We start from the raw sequence: 20,377 nt of genomic DNA on the forward strand, positions 1-20,377 counted from the left end.
GTGTCGAGGGACAGGGGGACCTCGGCGTACGAGGGTGGGATGCACACCGTGAACAGTGGGGAGTGTCGAGGGACAGGGGGACCTCGGCATACGAGGGTCGGACACGCACCATGAATGATTGGGTGTGTCGAGGACGGAGGGACCTCAGCGTACGAGGGTCAGACATGCACCGTGAACGGGGGGGAGTGTCGAGGGACAGGGGGACCTGGGCGTACGAGGGTAGGACACGCACCGTGAACGGTGAGGAGTGTCGAGGGACAGGGGGACCTCAGCGTACGAGGGTGGGACACGCACCGTGAATGGTGGGGAGTGTCGAGGGACGGGGACCTCGGCGTACGAGGGTCGGACACGCACCGTGAACGGTGGGGAGTGTCAAGGGACAGGGGGGCCTCAGCGTACGAGGGTAGGACACACACCGTGAACAGTGGGGAGTGTCGAGGGATGGGGGGACCTCCGTGTACGAGGGTCGGACACGCACCGTGAACGGTGGGGAGTGTCGAGGGATAGGGGAACCTCGGTGTACGATGGTAGGACACGCACCGTGAACAGTGGGGAGTGTCGAGGGACGGGGGGGCCTCGGCCTACGAGGGAACAGCGGGGAGTGTCGAGTGTCAGAGGGACCTCGGGGTACGAGGGTCGGACGCACACCGTGAACGGTGGGGAGTTTCGAGGGACAGGGGAACCTCGGGGTACGAGGGTCGGACACACACCGTGAACGGTGGGGAGTGTCGAGGGACAGGGGGACCTCGGTGTACGAGGGTCGGACACACACCGTGAACGGTGGGGAGTATCGAGGGACAGGGGGACCTGGGCGTACGAGGGTAGGGGACACACCATGAATGGTGGGGAGTGTCGAGGGATGGGGGACCTCAGCGTACGAGGGTGGGACACTGAACGGTGGGGAGTGTCGAGGGACAGGGGGACCTCAGCGTACGAGGGTCGGACACGCACCATGAACGGTGGGGAGTGTCGAGGGGCGGGGGGACCTGGGCGTACGAGGGTAGGACACGCACCGTGAACGGTGGGGAGTTTCGAGGGACAGGGGGACCTCGGCGTACGAGGGTAGGGCACACACTGTGAACGGTGGGGAGTGTCGAGGGACGGGGACCTCGGCGTACGAGGGTGGGACACGCACCGTGGACGGTGGGGAGTGTCGAGGGACAGGGGGGCCTCAGCGTACGAGGGTAGGACACTGAACGGTGGGGAGTGTCGAGGGATGGGGGGACCTCGGCGTACGAGTGTCGGATACTGAACGGTGGGGAGTGTCGAGGGACAGAGGGACCTCGGCGTACGAGGGTGGGACACTCACCGTGAACGGTGGGGAGTGTCGAGGGACAGGGGGGACCTCGGCGTACGAGGGTGGGACACTGAACGGTGGGGAGTGTGGAGGGACAGGGGGACCTCGGCGTACGAGGGTGGGACACGCACCGTGAATGATGGGGAGTGTCGAGGGACGGAGGGACCTCTGCGTATGAGGGTGGGACACGCACCGTGAATGATGGGGAGTGTCGAGGGACGGGGACCTCAGCGTACGAGGGTGGGACACGCACCGTGAATGATTGGGTGTGTCGAGGACGGAGGGACCTCAGCGTACGAGGGTCAGACATGCACCGTGAACGGGGGGGAGTGTCGAGGGACAGGGGGACCTGGGCGTATGGGGTGTGTCGAGGACGGAGGGATCTTGGTATCACAGGTTTAACTCTCTTCTCCTCCGCTCCCAGACGGAGCTGACGCTGGTCGGCTGTGTGGGCATGCTGGACCCCCCTCGCCAGGAGGTGGCGAGCTCGGTTCGCCGGTGCCAGCGTGCCGGCATCCGCGTCATCATGATCACCGGGGACAACAAGGGCACGGCCGTGGCCATCTGCCGGCGGGTGGGTATCCTGGGGCAGGAGCAGCCGGCGGACGGGCTGGCCTTCACCGGGCGCGAGTTCGACGAGCTGAGCCCCTCGGCACAGCGCCAGGCCGTGAGCACGGCGCGCTGCTTCGCCCGGGTAGAGCCCTCGCACAAATCGAGGATTATCGAGCTGCTGCAGTCGCTGGACGAGGTCACTGCCATGGTGAGTGGAGGGGGTACCGGTCCAGAGCTGGGCAAAGCGAGAGATGGAGTGAGGGAAAGAGAGAGTGTGTTGAATTATCGAACTGCTGCAGTCGCCCAAGTGAATTCATCACCGGGGTGAGGGGCAGTGGGGAAAAGGGCTGGCTCCCTTCTAAAAATATCGAGTGAGAGAGGGAGACAGAATATTGATCCTCGTTATTGGGAGTTGCTTTACCTATACGATTAGCTAAAGTTGCTAATTTAAACCTATACCCTGTGATTAAGCTTTCTTTACAAATTTGGCTCCAGTTCCGCGATTTTTTTTTATCTTAAAAAATTTAAAATTTGTACTTTAATTTATCGAAATTACTTTCTTAAGCCTTCTTTGAGTGATCCAATTTTTTTTTTACTTTGGAAAAATAAAGGTATTAATTCTTTGCAACACGCATCAAAGTTGCTGGTGAACGCAGCAGGCCAGGCAGCATCTCTAGGAAGAGGTACAGTCGACGTTTCGGGCTGAGACCCTTCGTCAGGACTAACGACGAATTCCTGACGAAGGGTCTCGGCCCGAAACGTTGACTATACCTCTTCCTAGAGATGCTGCCTGGCCTGCTGCGTTCACCAGCAACTTTGATGTGTGTTGCTTGAATTTCCAGCATCTGCAGGTTTCCTCGTGTTTACGTGGTATTAATTCTCTTTTGGAGTCATTTCAGGAAGATAGATTGATGTCTTTTGAACAACTAGCTGATAAATATTCTCTTTCGTACTCTCACTTTTTACAATTCCTTCAAGTTAGACATTTCTTACAAAAATATTCAAGTAATTTCCCTTACATATTGGATGCTGACCTGTTAGATACTATTATGACTATGGACCTTTCAACGAAGGGTTCTTTGGAAGAATTTATAATTTATTATTACAATGGGATAAGCGTCCTTTATTTAAGATTAAACAAGATTGGGAAAAGAAACTCAATTTGACTTTTGTGACGGAGGATTAGACGCGGATTCTGAAGCTGATTAAATCTTCTTCGATCTGTGCTAGTCTGGTTCAATTTAAAATTGTACAACGTTACCATTTGACGAAGGAGAGACTCTAAAATATTTCCTCATGTTGATAGTCATTGTGATAGATGTAAAACTGAGATAGCTACACTGACACACAGGTTTTGGTCTTGTTCTATACTTGTTCGAACAGTTCTGGAAGTCAGTTTTTCAATAATTTCTAAAGCACTTAGAATTAATTTACAACCTAACAAATTAACTGAGCTTTTTGGAATAATTCCTCAAAATATCCGCGGTATCTCTGTGTCTGACCAAGATGTCGTTGCATTTGTTACATTGATAGCTAGGAGAGCCATTTTGTTGAAGTGGAAGGATACATCAGCTCCCACTTTGTCACGATGGTTCTCTCAAGTGATGCTGTGTCTTAGTTTGGAGAAAATTAGAAGTCGAACCTTTGAACCTTTATTCGATTTTGAGAAAAGATGGGGTTCATTTGCTGGTTATTATCGTTTGAGTTCATTGATAGATTTCCTCCACGGTCTAATTGTAAATTTTTTGGTATACTTTCTTTTCTCGCTGATGGTTTGCTGTTTATCTTTAGAAGCTTTCTGTCTGACGCATGGCTCCGGGGTTGAACACCTGATGGGATTTTTTTCCCCCCAGTTTTTCTTGCTCAGTAGGGTTGTCTCTATTATCACCAGAAGTTTTTCAATCTTTAAAATAATGTTTTTTTTTCTTGAGACATTCTAAGTGTTGCTTACTTGGACGTACTTGTGTTAATTTTACATAATAATAATAAAAAGATTTGAAAAGGATGAAGACAAAGAGAATCCCTCCCACATGTCCCCCACAGAGAGAGAGAGAGAGGGAATCCGTCCTACATGTCCCCCGTCGAGAGAGAGAGAGAGGGGGAATCCCTCGCACACGTCCCCCGTCGAGAGAGAGGGAGGGAATCATTCCCACACGTCCCCCGTCGAGAGAGGGAGACAGAGAGAGGGAATCATTCCCACACGTCCCCCGTCGAGAGAGAGACAGGGAATCCCTCCCACACGTCCCCCGTTGAGAGAGGGAGAGAGAGGGAATCCCTCCCACACGTCCCCCGTCAAGAGAGAGAGTGGGAATGCCTCCCACATGTCCCCCGTCGAGAGAGAGAGAGAGGGAATCATTCCCACACGTCCCCTGTCGAGAGAGAGAGAGAGGGAATCTCTCCCACACATCCCCCGGAGAGAGAGAGATAATCCCTCACACCCGTCCCCTGTCGAGAGAGAGAGAGAGGGAATCATTCCCACACGTCCCCCGTCGAGAGAGGGAGAGAGGGAATCATTCCCACACGTCCCCCGTCGAGAGAGGGAGAGAGGGAATCATTCCCACACATCCCCCATCGAGAGAGAGAGAGAGAATCCCTCCCACACGTCCCCCGTCGAGAGAGAGAGAGTGAGAGAGGGGGAATCCCTCGCACACATCCCCCGTCGAGAGAGGGAGACAGAGAGAGGGAATCCCTCCCACACGTCCCCCGTCGAGAGAGAGAGAGGGAATCCCTCCCACACGTCCCCCATCGGGAGAGAGAGAGAGAATGAATCATTCTCACACGTCCCCCGTCGGGGGAGAGAGAGAGAGAATGAATCATTCTCACACGTCCCCCGTCGAGAGAGGGAGAGAGGGAATCATTCCCACACGTCCCCCGTCGAGAGAGGGAATCATTCCCACATGTCCCCCGTCGAGAGAGGGAGAGAGGAAATCGTTCCCACACGTCCCCCGTCGAGAGAGGGAGAGAGGGAATCAGTCCCACACGTCCCCCGTCGAGAGAGAGACAGAGAGAGGGAATCTCTCCCACACGTCCCCCGTCGAGAGAGGGAGAGAGGGAATCATTCCCACACATCCCCTGTCGAGAGAGAGAGACAGAGAGAGGGAATCATTCCCACACGTCCCCCGTCGAGAGAGGGAGAGAGAGAGAGGGAATCTCTCCCACACATCCCCCGGAGAGAGAGAGAGAATCCCTCACACCGTCCCCCGTCGAGAGAGAGAGAGAGGGAATCATTCCCACACGTCCCCGTCGAGAGAGGGAGAGAGGGAATCATTCCCACACATCCCCCGTCGAGAGAGGGAGAGAGGGAATCATTCCCACACATCCCCTGTCGAGAGAGAGAGACAGAGAGAGGGAATCATTCCCACACGTCCCCCGTCGAGAGAGGGAGAGAGAGAGAGGGAATCTCTCCCACACATCCCCCGGAGAGAGAGAGAGAATCCCTCACACCGTCCCCCATCGAGAGAGAGAGAGGGAATCATTCCCACACATCCCCCGTCGAGAGAGGGAGAGAGGGAATCATTCCCACACGTCCCCCGTCGAGAGGGAGGGAGAGAGAGGGAATCATTCCCACACATCCCCCGTTGAGAGAGGGAGAGAGGGAATCATTCCCACACGTCCCCCGTCGGGAGAGAGAGAGAGAATGAATCATTCTCACACGTCCCCCGTCAGGAGAGAGAGAGAGAGAGAGAATGAATCATTCTCACATGTCCCCTGTCGAGAGAGGGAGAGAGGGAATCATTCCCACACGTCCCCCGTCGAGAGAGGGAATCATTCCCACACGTCCCCCGTCGAGAGAGAGAGAGAGAGAGAGGGAATCATTCCCACACGTCCCCTGTCGAGAGGGAGGGAGAGAGAGGGAATCATTCCCACACGTCCCCTGTCGAGAGAGGGAGAGAGGGAATCATTCCCACACGTCCCCTGTCGAGAGAGGGAGAGAGGGAATCATTCCCACACGTCCCCCGTCGAGAGGGAGGGAGAGAGGGAATCATTCCCACACGTCCCCCGTCGAGAGAGGGAGAGAGGGAATCATTCCCACACGTCCCCCGTCGGGAGAGGGAGAGAGAGGGAATCATTCCCACACGTCCCCCGTCGAGAGGGAGGGAGAGAGGGAATCATTCCCACACGTCCCCCGTCGAGAGAGGGAGAGAGGGAATCTCTCCCACACGTCCCCCGTCGAGAGAGAGAGACAGAGAGAGGGAATCATTCCCACACGTCCCCCGTCGAGAGAGGGAGAGAGGGAATCTCTCCCACACGTCCCCCGTCGAGAGAGAGAGACAGAGAAAATCATTCCCACACGTCCCCCATTGAGACAGAGAGAGGGAATCCCTCCCACACGTCCCCCGTCGGGAGAGGGAGGGAGAGAGAGGGAATCCGTCCCACACGTCCCCGTCGAGAGAGAGAGACAGAGAGAGGGAATCCGTCCCACACGTCCCCGTCGAGGGAGGGAGGGAGACAGTTGGAGCAGGGAACTCTCTGACCCCCATCCCCTCTCTCTCCACAGACAGGCGACGGGGTGAACGACGCTCCGGCCCTGAAGAAGGCCGAGATCGGGATTGCCATGGGATCCGGAACGGCTGTGGCCAAAAGCGCCTCAGAGATGGTGCTGGCCGACGACAACTTTGCCACCATCGTGGCCGCCGTGGAGGAAGGGCGGGCCATCTACAACAACATGAAGCAGTTCATCCGTTACCTCATCTCCTCCAACGTGGGGGAGGTCGTCTGGTGAGGAGAGGGAGAGGGGGACGGGGTCGGAGAGGGGGGGTAACGGCGGGGCCATCCTCAAACCGCTGTAAACGGTTCATTCCCTCCTCCCCCCCCCCACAGCATCTTCCTGACGGCAGCGATGGGGATTCCCGAGGCTCTGATCCCCGTGCAGCTGCTGTGGGTCAACCTGGTGACGGACGGACTGCCGGCCACCGCCCTGGGCTTCAACCCGCCCGATCTGGACATTATGAGCCGGCCGCCGCGCACCAGCCGCGAACCTCTCATCAGCGGCTGGCTGTTCTTCCGATACATGGTGATCGGTGGTGAGTGTACGGACCCACTCCCTTGTTCCACTGTACCCCGTCGTCACGTCCCGTCCCCGTACCCCGTCCCCGTACCCCGTCGTCCAGTCCCTGTACCCTGTCGTCACGTCCCCGTACCCCATCGTCCCGTCCCTGTACCCTGTCGTCACGTCCCGTCCCCGTACCCTATCCCGTCCCGTACCCCGTCGTCACGTTCTGTCCCCGTAACCTATCCCGTCCCCGTACCCCGTCGTCACGTCCCGTCCCCGTACCCCGTCGTCACGTCCCGTCCCCGTACCCCGTCGTCCCGTCCCTGTACCCCGTCGTCACGTCCCGTCCCCATACCCCGTCGTCACGTCCCGTCCCCGTACCCCGTCGTCCAGTCCCTGTACCCCGTCGTCACGTCCCCGTACCCCATCGTCCCGTCCCTGTACCCTGTCGTCACGTCCCGTCCCCGTACCCCGTTGTCAAGTCCCGTCCCCGTAACCTATCCCGTCCTGTACCCCCGTCCCCGTACCCCGTCGTCACGTCCCGTCCCCGTACCCTGTCGTCACGTCCCGTCCCCGTACCCCGTTGTCAAGTCCCGTCCCCGTAACCTATCCCGTCCCGTACCCCGTCGTCACGTCCCGTCCCCGTACCCCGTCGTCACGTCCCGTCCCCGTACCCCGTTGTCAAGTCCCGTCCCCGTAACCTATCCCGTCCCGTACCCCGTCGTCACGTCCCGTCCCCGTACCCCGTCGTCACGTCCCGTCCCCGTACCCCGTTGTCAAGTCCCGTCCCCGTAACCTATCCCGTCCCGTACCCCGTCGTCACGTCCCGTCCCCGTACCCCGTCGTCACGTCCCGTCCCCGTACCCCGTCGTCAAGTCCCGTCCCCGTAACCTATCCCGTCCCGTACCCCGTCGTCACGTCCCGTCCCCGTACCCCGTCGTCACGTCCCGTCCCCGTACCCCGTCGTCACGTCCCGTCCCCGTACCCCGTCGTCACGTCCCGTCCTGTACCCCGTCGTCACGTCCCGTCCCCGTACCCCATTGTCAAGTCCCGTCCCCGTAACCTATCCCGTCCCGTACCCCGTCGTCACGTCCCGTCCCCGTACCCCGTTGTCAAGTCCCGTCCCCGTAACCTATCCCGTCCCGTACCCCGTCGTCCAGTCCCTGTACCCCCGTCCCCGTACCCCGTCGTCACGTCCCGTCCCCGTACCCCGTCGTCACGTCCCGTCCCCGTAACCTATCCCGTCCCGTACCCCGTCGTCACGTCCCGTCCCCGTACCCCGTCGTCACGTCCTGTCCCCGTACCCCGTCGTCACGTCCCGTCCCCGTAACCTATCCCGTCCCGTACCCTGTCGTCACGTCCCGTCCCCGTACCCCGTCGTCACGTCCCGTCCCCGTACCCCGTCGTCACGTCCCATCCCCGCACGCTGTCCCGTCCCTGTACCCCGTTGTCACATCCCGTCCCCGTACTCCGTTGTCCCGTCCTGTTCCATCCTGCACCCCATCCTCACTCCTGTACCCTGTCGTCCCTCTTCCCCCGTACCCCATCCTCCCTCTCCCCCGCACCCTGTCGTCCCGTCCCTGTACCCCGTCCTCCCTCCTGTACCCCGTCGTCCCTCTCCCCACCCAGGGTTAACGCTCTGCCCCCTTTCTTGCCAGTGTACGTGGGAGCCGCGACGGTCGGGGCTGCGGCCTGGTGGTTCATGGCAGCCGAGGATGGGCCCAGGGTCAACTTCTACCAGCTGGTGAGGTCCCTTCCTCAACCCTCCAACACGTCACACCCTCCTCTCTCAGAACACCTCTTTCCTGTTTCCTCCTCCGCCTCCATATATATCTATATATCTATCTCTATCTCTCTCTCTCTCTCTCTCTCTCTCTCTCTCTCTCTCTCTCTCTCTCTCTCTCTCCGCCCTCCCCCTACACCCAGCCCGTCTCTCACCCCCTACGTCTCGCTGTCTCTCTCCCTCACCTTCCCTCCTGTCCCCCCACGACCCTTCCTCCCCTCTCACTCTACCCCCTTCTTTGCTCCTAGTGCCTCACCCCCTTACCCCTCTCTCTCCTCTGTGCCCCGACAGAGCCACTACCTCCAGTGCAGCGGGAAGAACCCCGACTTCCTGGGAGTGGATTGCCGTGTCTTCGAATCGCCCTACCCGATGACCATGGCTCTGTCCGTTCTTGTCACCATCGAGATGCTTAACGCCCTGAACAGGTCGGTACGGGGGGTGGGGTGGGGAGGGATGGGTTTAATCTGCCTGCTAATCCCGGGTTCGCTTCACCTCACCCGGCCTGTCTCGCAGTCCGCGTCTCTGAAATCAGTACACGGGTCGGTACGGGGGGGAGGGATGGGTTTAATATGCCTGCTAATCCCGGGTTCGCTGGCCTGTCTCGCAGTCCGCGTCTCTGAAATCAGTACACGGGTCGGTATGGGGGGGGGAGGGATGGGTTTAATCTGCCTGCTAATCCCGGGTTCGCTTCACCTCACCCGGCCCGTCTCGCAGTCTGCGTCTCTGAAATCCGTACACGGGTCGGTACGGGGGGGGGGGGGCGGGGGAGGGATGGGTTTAATCTGCCTGCTAATCCCGGGTTCGCTTCACCTCACCCGGCCTGTCTCGCAGTCCGCGTCTCTGAAATCAGCACACGGGTCAGTACCGGGGGGAGGGATGGGTTTAATCTGCCTGCTAATCCCGGGTTCGCTTCACCTCACCCGGCCTGTCTCGCAGTCCGCGTCTCTGAAATCAGCCCGGCAGGTCGGTTTATTGTCACTGGCGTGTGACGTCAAATTTGTTAATTTAGCAGCAGCAGTTCAATGTAATACATAATCTAGCAGAGAGAAAAAATAATAAATAAAATAAAGAAATAAATCAGTTACGTGTGTTGAATGGATTTTAAAAAGTGGAAAAACAGAAATACTGTATATTGAAGAAAAAAGTGGTGTAGTGTCCAAAGATACAATATCCATTCAGGAATCGGATGGCAGAGGGGAAGAAGCTGTTCCTGAATCGCTGAGTGTGTGCCTTCAGGCTCCTGTATCTCCTGTCTGATGGTAACAGTGAGAAAAGGACATGCCCTGGGTGCTGGAGGTCCTTAATAATGGACGCTGCCTGTCTGAGACACCGCTCTCTAAAGATGTCCTGGGTACTTTGTAGGCTAGTCCCCAGGATGGAGCTGACTAGATTTACAACCTTCTGCAGCTTCTTTCGGTCCTATGCAGTACCAGACGGCGATGCAGCCTGTCAGAATGCTCCCCACGGTACAACTATCGAAGTTTCTGAGTGTGTTTGTCGACGTGCCAAATGTCTTCAAGCTCCCAATAGCCGCTGTCTTGCCTTCTTTACAACTACATCGATGTGTTGTGATCCTCAAGAGATCTTGACACCCAGGAACTTGAAACTGCTCACCCTCTCCACGTCTGATCCCTCTATGAGGATTGTTATGTGTTCCTTCGTCTTACCCTTCCTGGAGACCACAATCAGCTCTTTCGTCTCACTGACGTTGAGTGCCAGCTTGTTGCTGTGGCACCATTCCACTCTCACCTATAAACACACTGGAATCGATTGCCCCATTCAAGCAAAGTTTGGATAGATACCTGGTTACGAGGGGTATGGAGGGTCTAAGAGAAATTTGAATAAGTTCACGGTTTCGACGGGTATGGAGGATTTAGGAGAAATTTGGATAAGTACATGGTTATGAAGGATATGGAGGGCTATGGTCTCTCCATGAAACCAGGCGGAGGAAGAATTCAGCACAGACTAGGTGGACAGAAGGGCCTGTTTCTGCTGTCGAATTCAACGACTCTGAATGAGGTTAAGCGAATTGTAGTTAATGCCGTCGAGCTGGGAAGAGTGCAGAGGGAGATTTACAAGGATGTCGTCGGGACTCGAGGGACTGAGTTACGGAGAGAGTTCAGGCAGGTTGGGACTTTATTCCCTGGAGCGTAGGGGTGACCTTACAGAGGTGTGTAAAACCACGAGGGGCACCGATGGGGTGAATGTGCACAGACTTTTTCCCCCAGGGTCAGGGAATCAAGAACCAGAGGGCACAGGTTTAAGGTGAGGGGATAGATTTTTAATAGAGGATCCTAGGGGCAGTTTTTTCACCCAGATGGTTGTCTGTCTGTGGTCTGAGCTGCCAGAGGAAGTGGCCGAGGCAGGTACATTAACGACACTCGGACAGGGACACGGATAGGGAGAAGGGAACTCAGAGGGTTATTTTCTCTCGAGCAGTGGAAGCTGAGGGGAGAGGTATATAAAATTACGGGAGGCGTAGATAGAGCAGGCAGTCAGTATCTTTACCTCTCCGGGGTAGAAATGCCTAATACCAGAGGGCCTGTGATTAAGGTGAGAGGGGAAAGTTCAAAGGAGATGTGAGTGGCAGTTTTGTTTTACACCGGTGGGAGTCTGGAATGTGCTGACAGGGGTCGATGGTGGAGGCCAATACAATGGAGGCTGGGTAAGACGAGGGAACACATACCAATCCTCATAGAGGGGTCACTAGAGAGTGAGCAGTTTCAAGTTCCTGGGTGTCAAGATATCTGAGGACCTCACCTGGCCCCAACATATCGATGCAGTTATAAAGAAGGGAAGAAGGCGACTATACTCCATTAGGAGCTTGAAGAGATTTAGTATGTCAACAAAAACACGCAAAAACTTATATAGCTGTACCATGAGAGCATTCTGACAGTCTGCATCACTGTCTGGTATGGAGGGGCTACTGCACAGAAGGTCGTAAATCTAGTCAGCTCCATCTTGGGTACTAGCCTTCAAAGTACCCAGGACATCTTCAGGGAGCGGTGTCTCAGAAAGGCAGCGTCCATTATTAAGGACCTCCAGCACCCAGGCCATGCCCTTTTCTCACTGATACCATCAGGTAGGAGGTACAGAAGCCTGAAGGCACACACTCAGCGATTCAGGAACAGCTTCTTCCCCTCTGCCATCCGATTCCTGAATGGACATTGAACCCTTGGACACTACCACACTTTTCTAATAAATATTACTTCTGTTTTTTGCACAATTTTTAATCTATTCAATATATGTATACTGTAATCGTTTGGTTTTTTAAAAATTTATTTTTTATTGAAGTTCATCATCAAACAAACATGTCCAAAATATGTATTTCAGGTACTGTACATATATATCATATAATCATATTTGTCACAATTATCTCCACATAATATTTATCCGAGCTATACACTTATAGAAAGGAGAGGTGTGCTTTTGGTACGCTGACCTTTATTAATCAGAGCATTGAGTATAGGAGTTGGGATGTAATGTTGAACTTGTACAAGGCATTGGTGAGGCCAAATTTGGAGTATTGTGTACAGTTTTGGTCACCGAATTATAGGAAAGATGTCAACAAAATAGAGAGAGTACAGAGGAGATTTACTAGAATGTTACCTGGGTTTCATCGCCTAAGTTACAGAGAAAGGTTGAACAACCTTTAATTTGCGAATTAAATGCAGCATCTCCAAGTTTGCGGATGACACGAAGCTGGGTGGCAGTGTTAGCTGTGAGGAGGATGCTAAGAGGATGCAGGGTGACTTGGATAGGTTGGGTGAGTGGGCAAATTCATGGCAGATGCAATTTAATGTGGATAAATGTGAAGTTATCCACTTTGGTGGCAAAAATAGGAAAACAGATTATTATCTGAATGGTGGCCGATTAGGAAAAGGGGAGGTGCAACGAGACCTGGGTGTCATTATACACCAGTCATTGAAAGTGGGCATGCAGGTACAGCAGGCGGTGAAAAAGGCGAATGGTATGCTGGCATTTATAGCAAGAGGATTCGAGTACAGGAGCAGGGAGGTACTACTGCAGTTGTACAAGGCCTTGGTGAGACCACACCTGGAGCATTGTGTGCAGTTTTGTTCCCCTAATCTGAGGAAAGACATCCTTGCCATAGAGGGAGTACAAAGAAGGTTCACCAGATTGATTCCTGGGATGGCAGGACTTTCATATGAAGAAAGACTGGATGAACTGGGCTTGTACTCGTTGGAATTTAGAAGATTGAGGGGGGATCTGATTGAAACGTATAAGATCCTAAAGGGATTGGACAGGCTAGATGCAGGAAGATTGTTCCCGATGTTGGGGAAGTCCAGAACGAGGGGTCACAGTTTGAGGATAGAGGGGAAGCCTTTTAGGACCGAGATGAGGAAAAACTTCTTCACACAGAGAGTGGTGAATCTGTGGAATTCTCTGCCACAGGAAACTGTTGAGGCCAGTTCATTGGCTATATTTAAGAGGGAGTTAGATATGGCCCTTGTGGCTACGGGGGTCAGGGGGTATGGAGGGAAGGCTGGGGCGGGGTTCTGAGTTGGATGATCAGCCATGATCATAATAAATGGCGGTGCAGGCTCGAAGGGCCGAATGGCCTACTCCTGCACCTATTTTCTATGTTTCTAAGTTGGGTCTTTATTCTTTGGAGCGTAGAAGGTTGAGGGGGGACTTGATAGAGGTGTTTAAAATTATGGGGGGGGATAGATAGAGTTGACGTGTATAGGCTTTTTCCATTGAGAGTGGGGAAGATTCAAACAAGAGGACATGAGAGTTAAAGGGCAAAAGTTTAGGGGTAACATGAGGGGGAACTTCTTTACTCAGAGAGTGGTGACGTAGCGCGCCAAGGTTTAAAAAGCAGACCACCATATACAGCGGCCGTCGTCGGAGTGGACTGAGTCAGAGTGGGACGGCTTTGGCTCAACAAGTAGAGGCCAGGGTAGGTTCTGGTAAGTTTTTTATTCAGATTGTTTAGTGCAGTGAGAATGCCAGGCAGGATGTTGGAATGCTCCTCTTGCAGGATGTGGGAAGTCAGGGAGCCCTCCGCTGTCCCTGACAATGACACCTGTAAGAAGTGCATCCAGCTGCAGCTCCTAACAAACCGCGTTACGGAACTGGAGCAGGAGCTGGATGACCTCCGGATCATTGGGGAGAATGAGGAGATTATAGATAGTAGCTACAGGGAGATAGTTACGCCAAAGGAGCAAAGGACAGGAAATTGGGTCACTGTCAGGCGAGGGAAGGGGAAAGGGCAGGCAGAGCAGGGTTCCCCTGTGGCCATTCCCCTCAACAACAAGTATACCGCATTGAATACTGTTGGGGGGGTGACTTACCTGGGACAAGCTGCAGTAGCCGGATCTCTGGCACTGAGTCTGGCTCTGCAGTGCAGAAGGGAGGGGGAAAAAGAGGAGAGCGGTAGTGATAGGGAACTCCATAGTTAGAGGTACAGATAGGAGGTTCTGTGGTCGTGACAGAGAATTCAGGATGGTTTGTTGCCTCCCGGGTGCCAGGGTCAAGGATGTCTCTGATCGATTGCATGACATTCTGAAGTGGGAAGGTGATCAGCCAGATGTCCTGGTGCACATCGGTACCAATGACATAGCAAGGAAGAGTGAGGAGGTCCTGGAGAGGGAGTATAGAGAGCTTGGTAGGAAGTTGAAAAGCAGGACCTCGAGGGTGGTAATCTCAGGATTGCTACCTGTGCTATGTGCCAGTGAGGGTAGGAATAGGATGCTCTGGAGGAGGAACAAGTGGCTGAGGAACTGGTGTAGGAGGCAGGGTTTCAGATTTCAGGATCATTGGGACCTCTTCTGGGGCAGGTGGGACCTGTACAAGAGAGATGGGTTACACTTGAACTACAGGGGGACCAATATCCTTTCAGAGAGGTTTGTTAGTGCTATTGGGGAGGCTTTAAACTAGATTTGCAGGGGGATGGGAACCAGAGTGCCAGAGCTGACAGTGTGGCTGGGGTGAAAATAAATGACGTTGAAAGTTTAAGCAAATCCGCTAATAGAAAGGTTGTGAGTGGTGGTAAAAATCTTCCGAGGTGTATATATTTCAATGCTAGGAGTATTGCGGGGAAGGCGGGTGAGTTGAGGGTGTGGATTGACACGTGAAATTATGATGTAGCAATTAGTGAAACTTGGCTACAGGAGGGGCAGGACTGGCAGCTTAATATTCCGGGGTTCCGATGTTTCAGATGTGATCGAGGCAGAGGAATGAAAGGTGGGGGAGTGGCATTGCTTGTTAGGGAAAATATTACAGCAGTGCTCAGGCAGGACAGATTAGAAGGCTTGTCTACTGAGTCCTTATGGGTGGAGCTGAGAAACAGGAAAGGTATGGCCACATTAGTGGGATTGTATTACAGACCACCCAATAGTCAACGAGACTTGGAAGAGCAAATCTGCAGAGAGATAGCAGGCAACTGTAGGAAACATAAAGTTGTGGTGGTAGGGGATTTTAATTTTCCATACATTGATTGGGACTCCCATACTGTTAGGGGTCTAGATGGTTTAGAGTTTGTAAAATGTGTTCAGGAAAGTTTTCTAAATCAGTATATAGAGGGACCAACTAGAGGGGATGCAATATTGGACCTCCTGTTAGGAAACGAATTAGGGCAAGTGACAGAAGTCTGTGTAGGGGAGCACTTTGGTTCCAGTGATCATAACACCATTAGTTTCAATTTGATCATGGACAAGGATAGATCTGGTCCCAGGGTTGAGGTTCTGAACTGGAAGAAGGCCAAATTTGAAGAAATGAGAAAGGATCTAAAAAGCGTGGATTGGGACAGGTTGTTCTCTGGCAAGGATGTGATCGGTAGGTGGGAAGCCTTCAAAGGGGAAATTTTGAGAGTGCAGAGTTTGTATGTTCCTGTCAGGATTAAAGGCAAATTGAATAGGAATAAGGAACCTTGGTTCTCAAGGGATATTGCAACTCTGATAAAGAAGAAGAGGGAGTTGTATGACATGTATAGGAAGCAGGGAGTAAATAAGGTGCTTGAGGAGTATAAGAAGTGCAAGAAAATACTTAAGAAAGAAATCAGGAGGGCAAAAAGAAGACATGAGGTTGCCTTGGCAGTCAAAGTGAAGGATAATCCAAAGAGCTTTTACAGGTATATTAAGAGCAAAAGGTTTGTAAGGGATAAAATTGGTCCTCTTGAAGATCAGAGTGGTCGGCTTTGTGCGGAACCAAAGGAAATGGGGGAGATCTTAAATAAGTTTTTTGCGTCTGTATTTACTAAGGAAGCTGGCATGAAATCTATGGAATTGGGGGAATCAAGTAGTGAGACGATGGAAACTGTACAGATTGAAAAGGAGGAGGTGCTTGCTGTCTTGAGGAAAATTAAAGTGGATAAATCCCCGGGACCTGACAGAGTGTTTCTTCGGACCTTGAAGGAGACTAGTGTTGAAATTGCGGGGGCCCTGGCAGAAATATTTAAAATGTTGCTGTCTACGGGTGAAGTGCCGGAGGATTGGAGAGTGGCTCATGTTGTTCCGTTGTTTAAAAAAGGATCGAAAAGTAATCCAGGAAATTATAGGCCGGTGAGTTTAACGTCAGTAGTTGGTAAGTTATTGGAGGGAGTACTAAGAGACAGAATCTACAAGCATTTGGATAGACAGGGGCTTATTAGGGAGAGTCAACATGGCTTTGTGCGTGGTAGGTCATGTTTGACCAATCTGTTGGAGTTTTCCGAGGAGGTTACCAGGAAAGTGGATGAAGGGAAGGCAGTGGATATTGTCTACATGGACTTCAGTAAGGCCTTTGACAAGGTCCCGTATGGGAGGTTAGTTAGGAAAATTCAGTCGCCAGGTATACATGGAGAGGTGGTAAATTGGATTAGACATTGGCTCGATGGAAGAAGCCAGGGAGTGGTAGTAGAGAATTGCTTCTCTGAGTGGAGGCCTGTGACTAGTGGTGTGCCACAGGGATCAGTGCTGGGTCCACTGTTATTTGTCATCTATATCAATGATCTGGATGATAATGTGGTAAATTGGATCAGCAAATTTGCTGATGATACAAAGATTGGTGTAGTAGACAGTGAGGAAGGTTTTCAGAGCCTGCAGAGGGACTTGGACCAGCTGGAAAAATAGGCTGAAAAATGGCAGATGGAGTTTAATACTGACAAGTGTGAGGTATTGCACGTTGGAAGGACAAACCAAGGTAGAACATACAGGGTTAATGGTAAGGCACTGAGGAGTGCAGTGGAACAGAGGGATCTGGGAATACAGATACACAATTCCCTAAAAGTGGCGTCACAAGTAGATAGGGTCGTAAAGAGAGCTTTTGGTACATTGGCCTTTATTAATCGAAGTATTGAGTATAAGAGCTGGAATGTTATGATGAGGTTGTATAAGGCATTGGTGAGGCCGAATCTGGAGTATTGTTTTCAGTTTTGGTCACCAAATTACAGGAAGGATATAAATAAGGTTGAAAGAGTGCAGAGAAGGTTTACAAGGATGTTGCCGGGACTTGAGAAACTCAGTTACAGAGAAAGGTTGAATAGGTTAGGACTTTATTCCCTGGAGCGTAGAAGAATGAGGGGAGATTTGATAGAGGTATATAAAATTATGATGGGTATAGATAGAGTGAATGGAAGCAGGCTTTTTCCACTGAGGCAAGGGGAGAAAAAAACCTGAGGACATGGGTTAAGGGTGAGGGGGGAAAAGTTTAAAGGGAACATTAGGGGGGGCTTCTTCACACAGAGAGTGGTGGGAGTATGGAATGAGCTGCCAGACGAGGTGGTAAATGCTGGTTCTTTTTTAACATTTAAGAATAAATTGGACAGATACATGGATGGGAGGTGTATGGAGGGATATGGTCCGTGTGCAGGTCAGTGGGACTAGGCAGAAAATGGTTCGGCACAGCCAAGAAGGGCCAAAGGGCCTGTTTCTGTGCTGTAGTTTCTATGGTTCTATGGTATGGAACGAGCTTCCAGCAGAAGTGGTTGACGCAGGTTTGATGTTGTCGTTTGAAGTTAAATTGGATAGATATATGGACAGGAAAGGAATGGAGGGTTATGGGCTGAGTGCAGGTCAGTGGGACTAGGTGAGAGTAAGAGTTCGGCACGGACTAGAAGGGCCGAGATGGCCTGTTTCCGTGCTGTAATTGTTACTTGTTATAGGAAAGAAAGAACAATCGAAAGAAGAAAACTTCGTATAAAGTAGGGAGTGATCTTTTTTTTTTACATTGACTTGTGAGAATAAAATCAGGCCTACGAGGTGTTATGTATTTAAACCATTTTTCCCAGTATGAATCAAATTGTTCCAACTTATGATTAACAGATGGTGTTATCTTCTCCATTTTGTAAATGTCCATTGTAATTTCCATCCATACATTTAAAGTTCTCCTGTGATAACCATTTCCTGGTTAGGGTCTTTTTACCAGACGCCAGCAGTATATTCATTAAATATGTATCTCTTTTCAACCATACTTGAGGTCTATACCCAAAATATATGGTCTTACTTTCTAAGGGAATTTCACATTTAAAGATGTCTTGTAGGGCATTATGTATCCACTCCAATAGTCTTTGATAACAGGGCATTCCCAGAAGATATGATAACGGTTTGCATTTTGATTTCCACAATTTCTCCAGCAAACAGGGGAGTTACTATTACAATGGGATTTCTGAGAGGGTGTAATAAAATATCACATTTTTCCACCCGAACTCCCTCCATTTCTGTGAACAGGTACACTTACATTGATACCTCCATATTATTGTCCATTCTTCCTCAGATATTATTATCCCTCCTTCCTTCTCCCTTTTTGTTTTAATGTATGAAGTCAAAAGTGTTTTAAGATTTGACAAACCCTTATATACGCTTGAAATTATTCTACTACCGTTGTCTGAATTATACGCTATTCTAAATAGCTCTATCAGACATGTACTTGCCTTGGTTACATTTTTAACCCTCCTATTAACGTAATGTCACATCTGTAAATACCGATAAAAGTCTTGTTTTTCTAATAAGTGTTCGTCTTAGAGCATTTCAAATCTGAACAGTGTTCCTTCTTTCATTATATTGCAAATAGTTGTTATTCCTTTAGCTGTCAAGTCCTTAAATCTAGCATCCAGTTTATTCGGCATAAAATCGGCGTCATAGGCACACCATTCAAGAATTGCAATGTCTCTCCCTAGTTTATATTCTTTTATAATAGTTTTCCATATTTTAAGAGTCCATTTCACCCACGGGTTGTCAATATTATTTATGTAACTTTGTTAACAGCCAAAATTGCCTGTATGGGGATGGAAAGTATCCTCCCCTCAATGTTTTTCCATTGAGTGTCATATGATGGGTTGTACCAGCATATCACGGCTCTCAACTGTGCTGTAAAATAATAATCTCTAAGAGAAGGTAGGCCCCATCCCCCTTTTCCTTGGCTAATTGCAAGGTTTTGAGACGAACCCTAGGCCTTTTACCTTGCCATGTATATCTTGATAGCATCTTGTTCCATTCATTGAATTGATTTTGGTTAATCTCTATCGGTAGGGTCTGAAAGAGATGTAGTAGTCTGGGCAGTATATTCATTTTAATAGATTCAATCCTTGAACTGAGACCAAGAAAAGAAATTAGGTTCCATCTTGTTATATCTTCCTTAATTTTTTTATATATAGGCTGATAATTGCATTCTGATAGTTTTGCCAGATCTTTTGGCATAATGATGCCCAAGTATTTGACAGACTGTTTTGTAATTCGTCGCAGTTAAACACCATGTACTCCGTCTTTTTGGCGTTTAGGTGAAGTCCAACTTTATTGCACTCAATTTCCACTTTTGTCAGTGGCTGCTGGGTTTCCTCCATCTGGTCAGAGAGCAGGAACTCTCAGGCGAAGGTACTCTCAAGACCGTAGAGAACGATACCATTGAGAAAGTCTTTGACTACAAGTACCTCAGGTCAAGAATGATGAGTTCGGAGAAGGACATAAAGATACGGAAGGCGCTGGCGTGGAGGGCTATGATCGACATGACGGAAATCTGGAAGTCGAACCTGACCAGAGGGCTTAAAAAGAGGATTTTCATGGCAGTCATAGAGTCCATTCTCACGTACGGATGCGAGACGTGGCCACTCACCAAGACGATGCGCAAGTCTCGAGATGGTTGCTGTACACGAATGCTCCGAATGGCTCTTGTCGTGAATTGGCAACAGCACATGACGAACGTTGAGCTCTATAATGACCTACCGATGCTCACCACGAAAATCGAGGCGAGAAGACGGCAACTAGCGGGGCCTGTCTACGCCACCCCGAGCTGGGAGGCAGTGTGAAATGTGAGGAGGATGTCATGAGAATGCAGGGTGACTTGGACAGGCTGGGTGAGTGGGCAGATGCATGGCAGATGCAGTTTAATGTGGATAAATGTCAGGTTATCCACTTTGGTGGTAAGAACGGGAAGGCAGATTATTATCTAAATGGAGTCAAGTTAGGAAAAGGGGAAGCACAACGAGATCTAGGTGATCTTGTACATCAGTCACTGAAAGCAAGCATGCAGGTACAGCAGGCAGTGAAGAAAGCTAATGGCGTGCTGGCCTTCATAACAAGGGGGATTGACTATAGGAGCGAAGAGGTCCTTCTGCAGCTGTACAGGGCCCTGGTGAGACCACACCTGGAGTACTGTGTGCAGTTTTGGTCTCCAAATTTGAGGAAGGACATTCTTGCTATTGAGGGAGTGCAGCGTAGGTTCACCAGGTTAATTCCTGGGATGGCGGGACTGTCATATGTCGAAAGATTGGAGCGACTGGGCTTGTATACTCTGGAATTTAGAAGGCTGAGAG

The 20,377-nt window shown here is 51.2% G+C and overlaps 1 protein-coding gene across 1 annotated transcript in view; it reads left to right on the forward strand.

Moving 5' to 3' along the window:
• Positions 1 to 20,377, forward strand: part of LOC134341803 (sarcoplasmic/endoplasmic reticulum calcium ATPase 2-like) — a 117,232-nt gene that overhangs the window by 84,992 nt on the left and 11,863 nt on the right. Inside the window, exons 14-18 of the mRNA XM_063039736.1 lie at positions 1,722 to 2,057; positions 6,348 to 6,568; positions 6,671 to 6,873; positions 8,501 to 8,586; positions 8,917 to 9,050. Coding sequence (XP_062895806.1) covers positions 1,722 to 2,057; positions 6,348 to 6,568; positions 6,671 to 6,873; positions 8,501 to 8,586; positions 8,917 to 9,050 — 980 coding nt within the window. The remainder of the gene's footprint in view (positions 1 to 1,721; positions 2,058 to 6,347; positions 6,569 to 6,670; positions 6,874 to 8,500; positions 8,587 to 8,916; positions 9,051 to 20,377) is intronic.

The sequence above is a fragment of the Mobula hypostoma genome, unplaced genomic scaffold, assembly GCF_963921235.1.
Source record: "Mobula hypostoma unplaced genomic scaffold, sMobHyp1.1 scaffold_66, whole genome shotgun sequence".
Lineage (NCBI taxonomy): Eukaryota > Metazoa > Chordata > Chondrichthyes > Myliobatiformes > Myliobatidae > Mobula > Mobula hypostoma.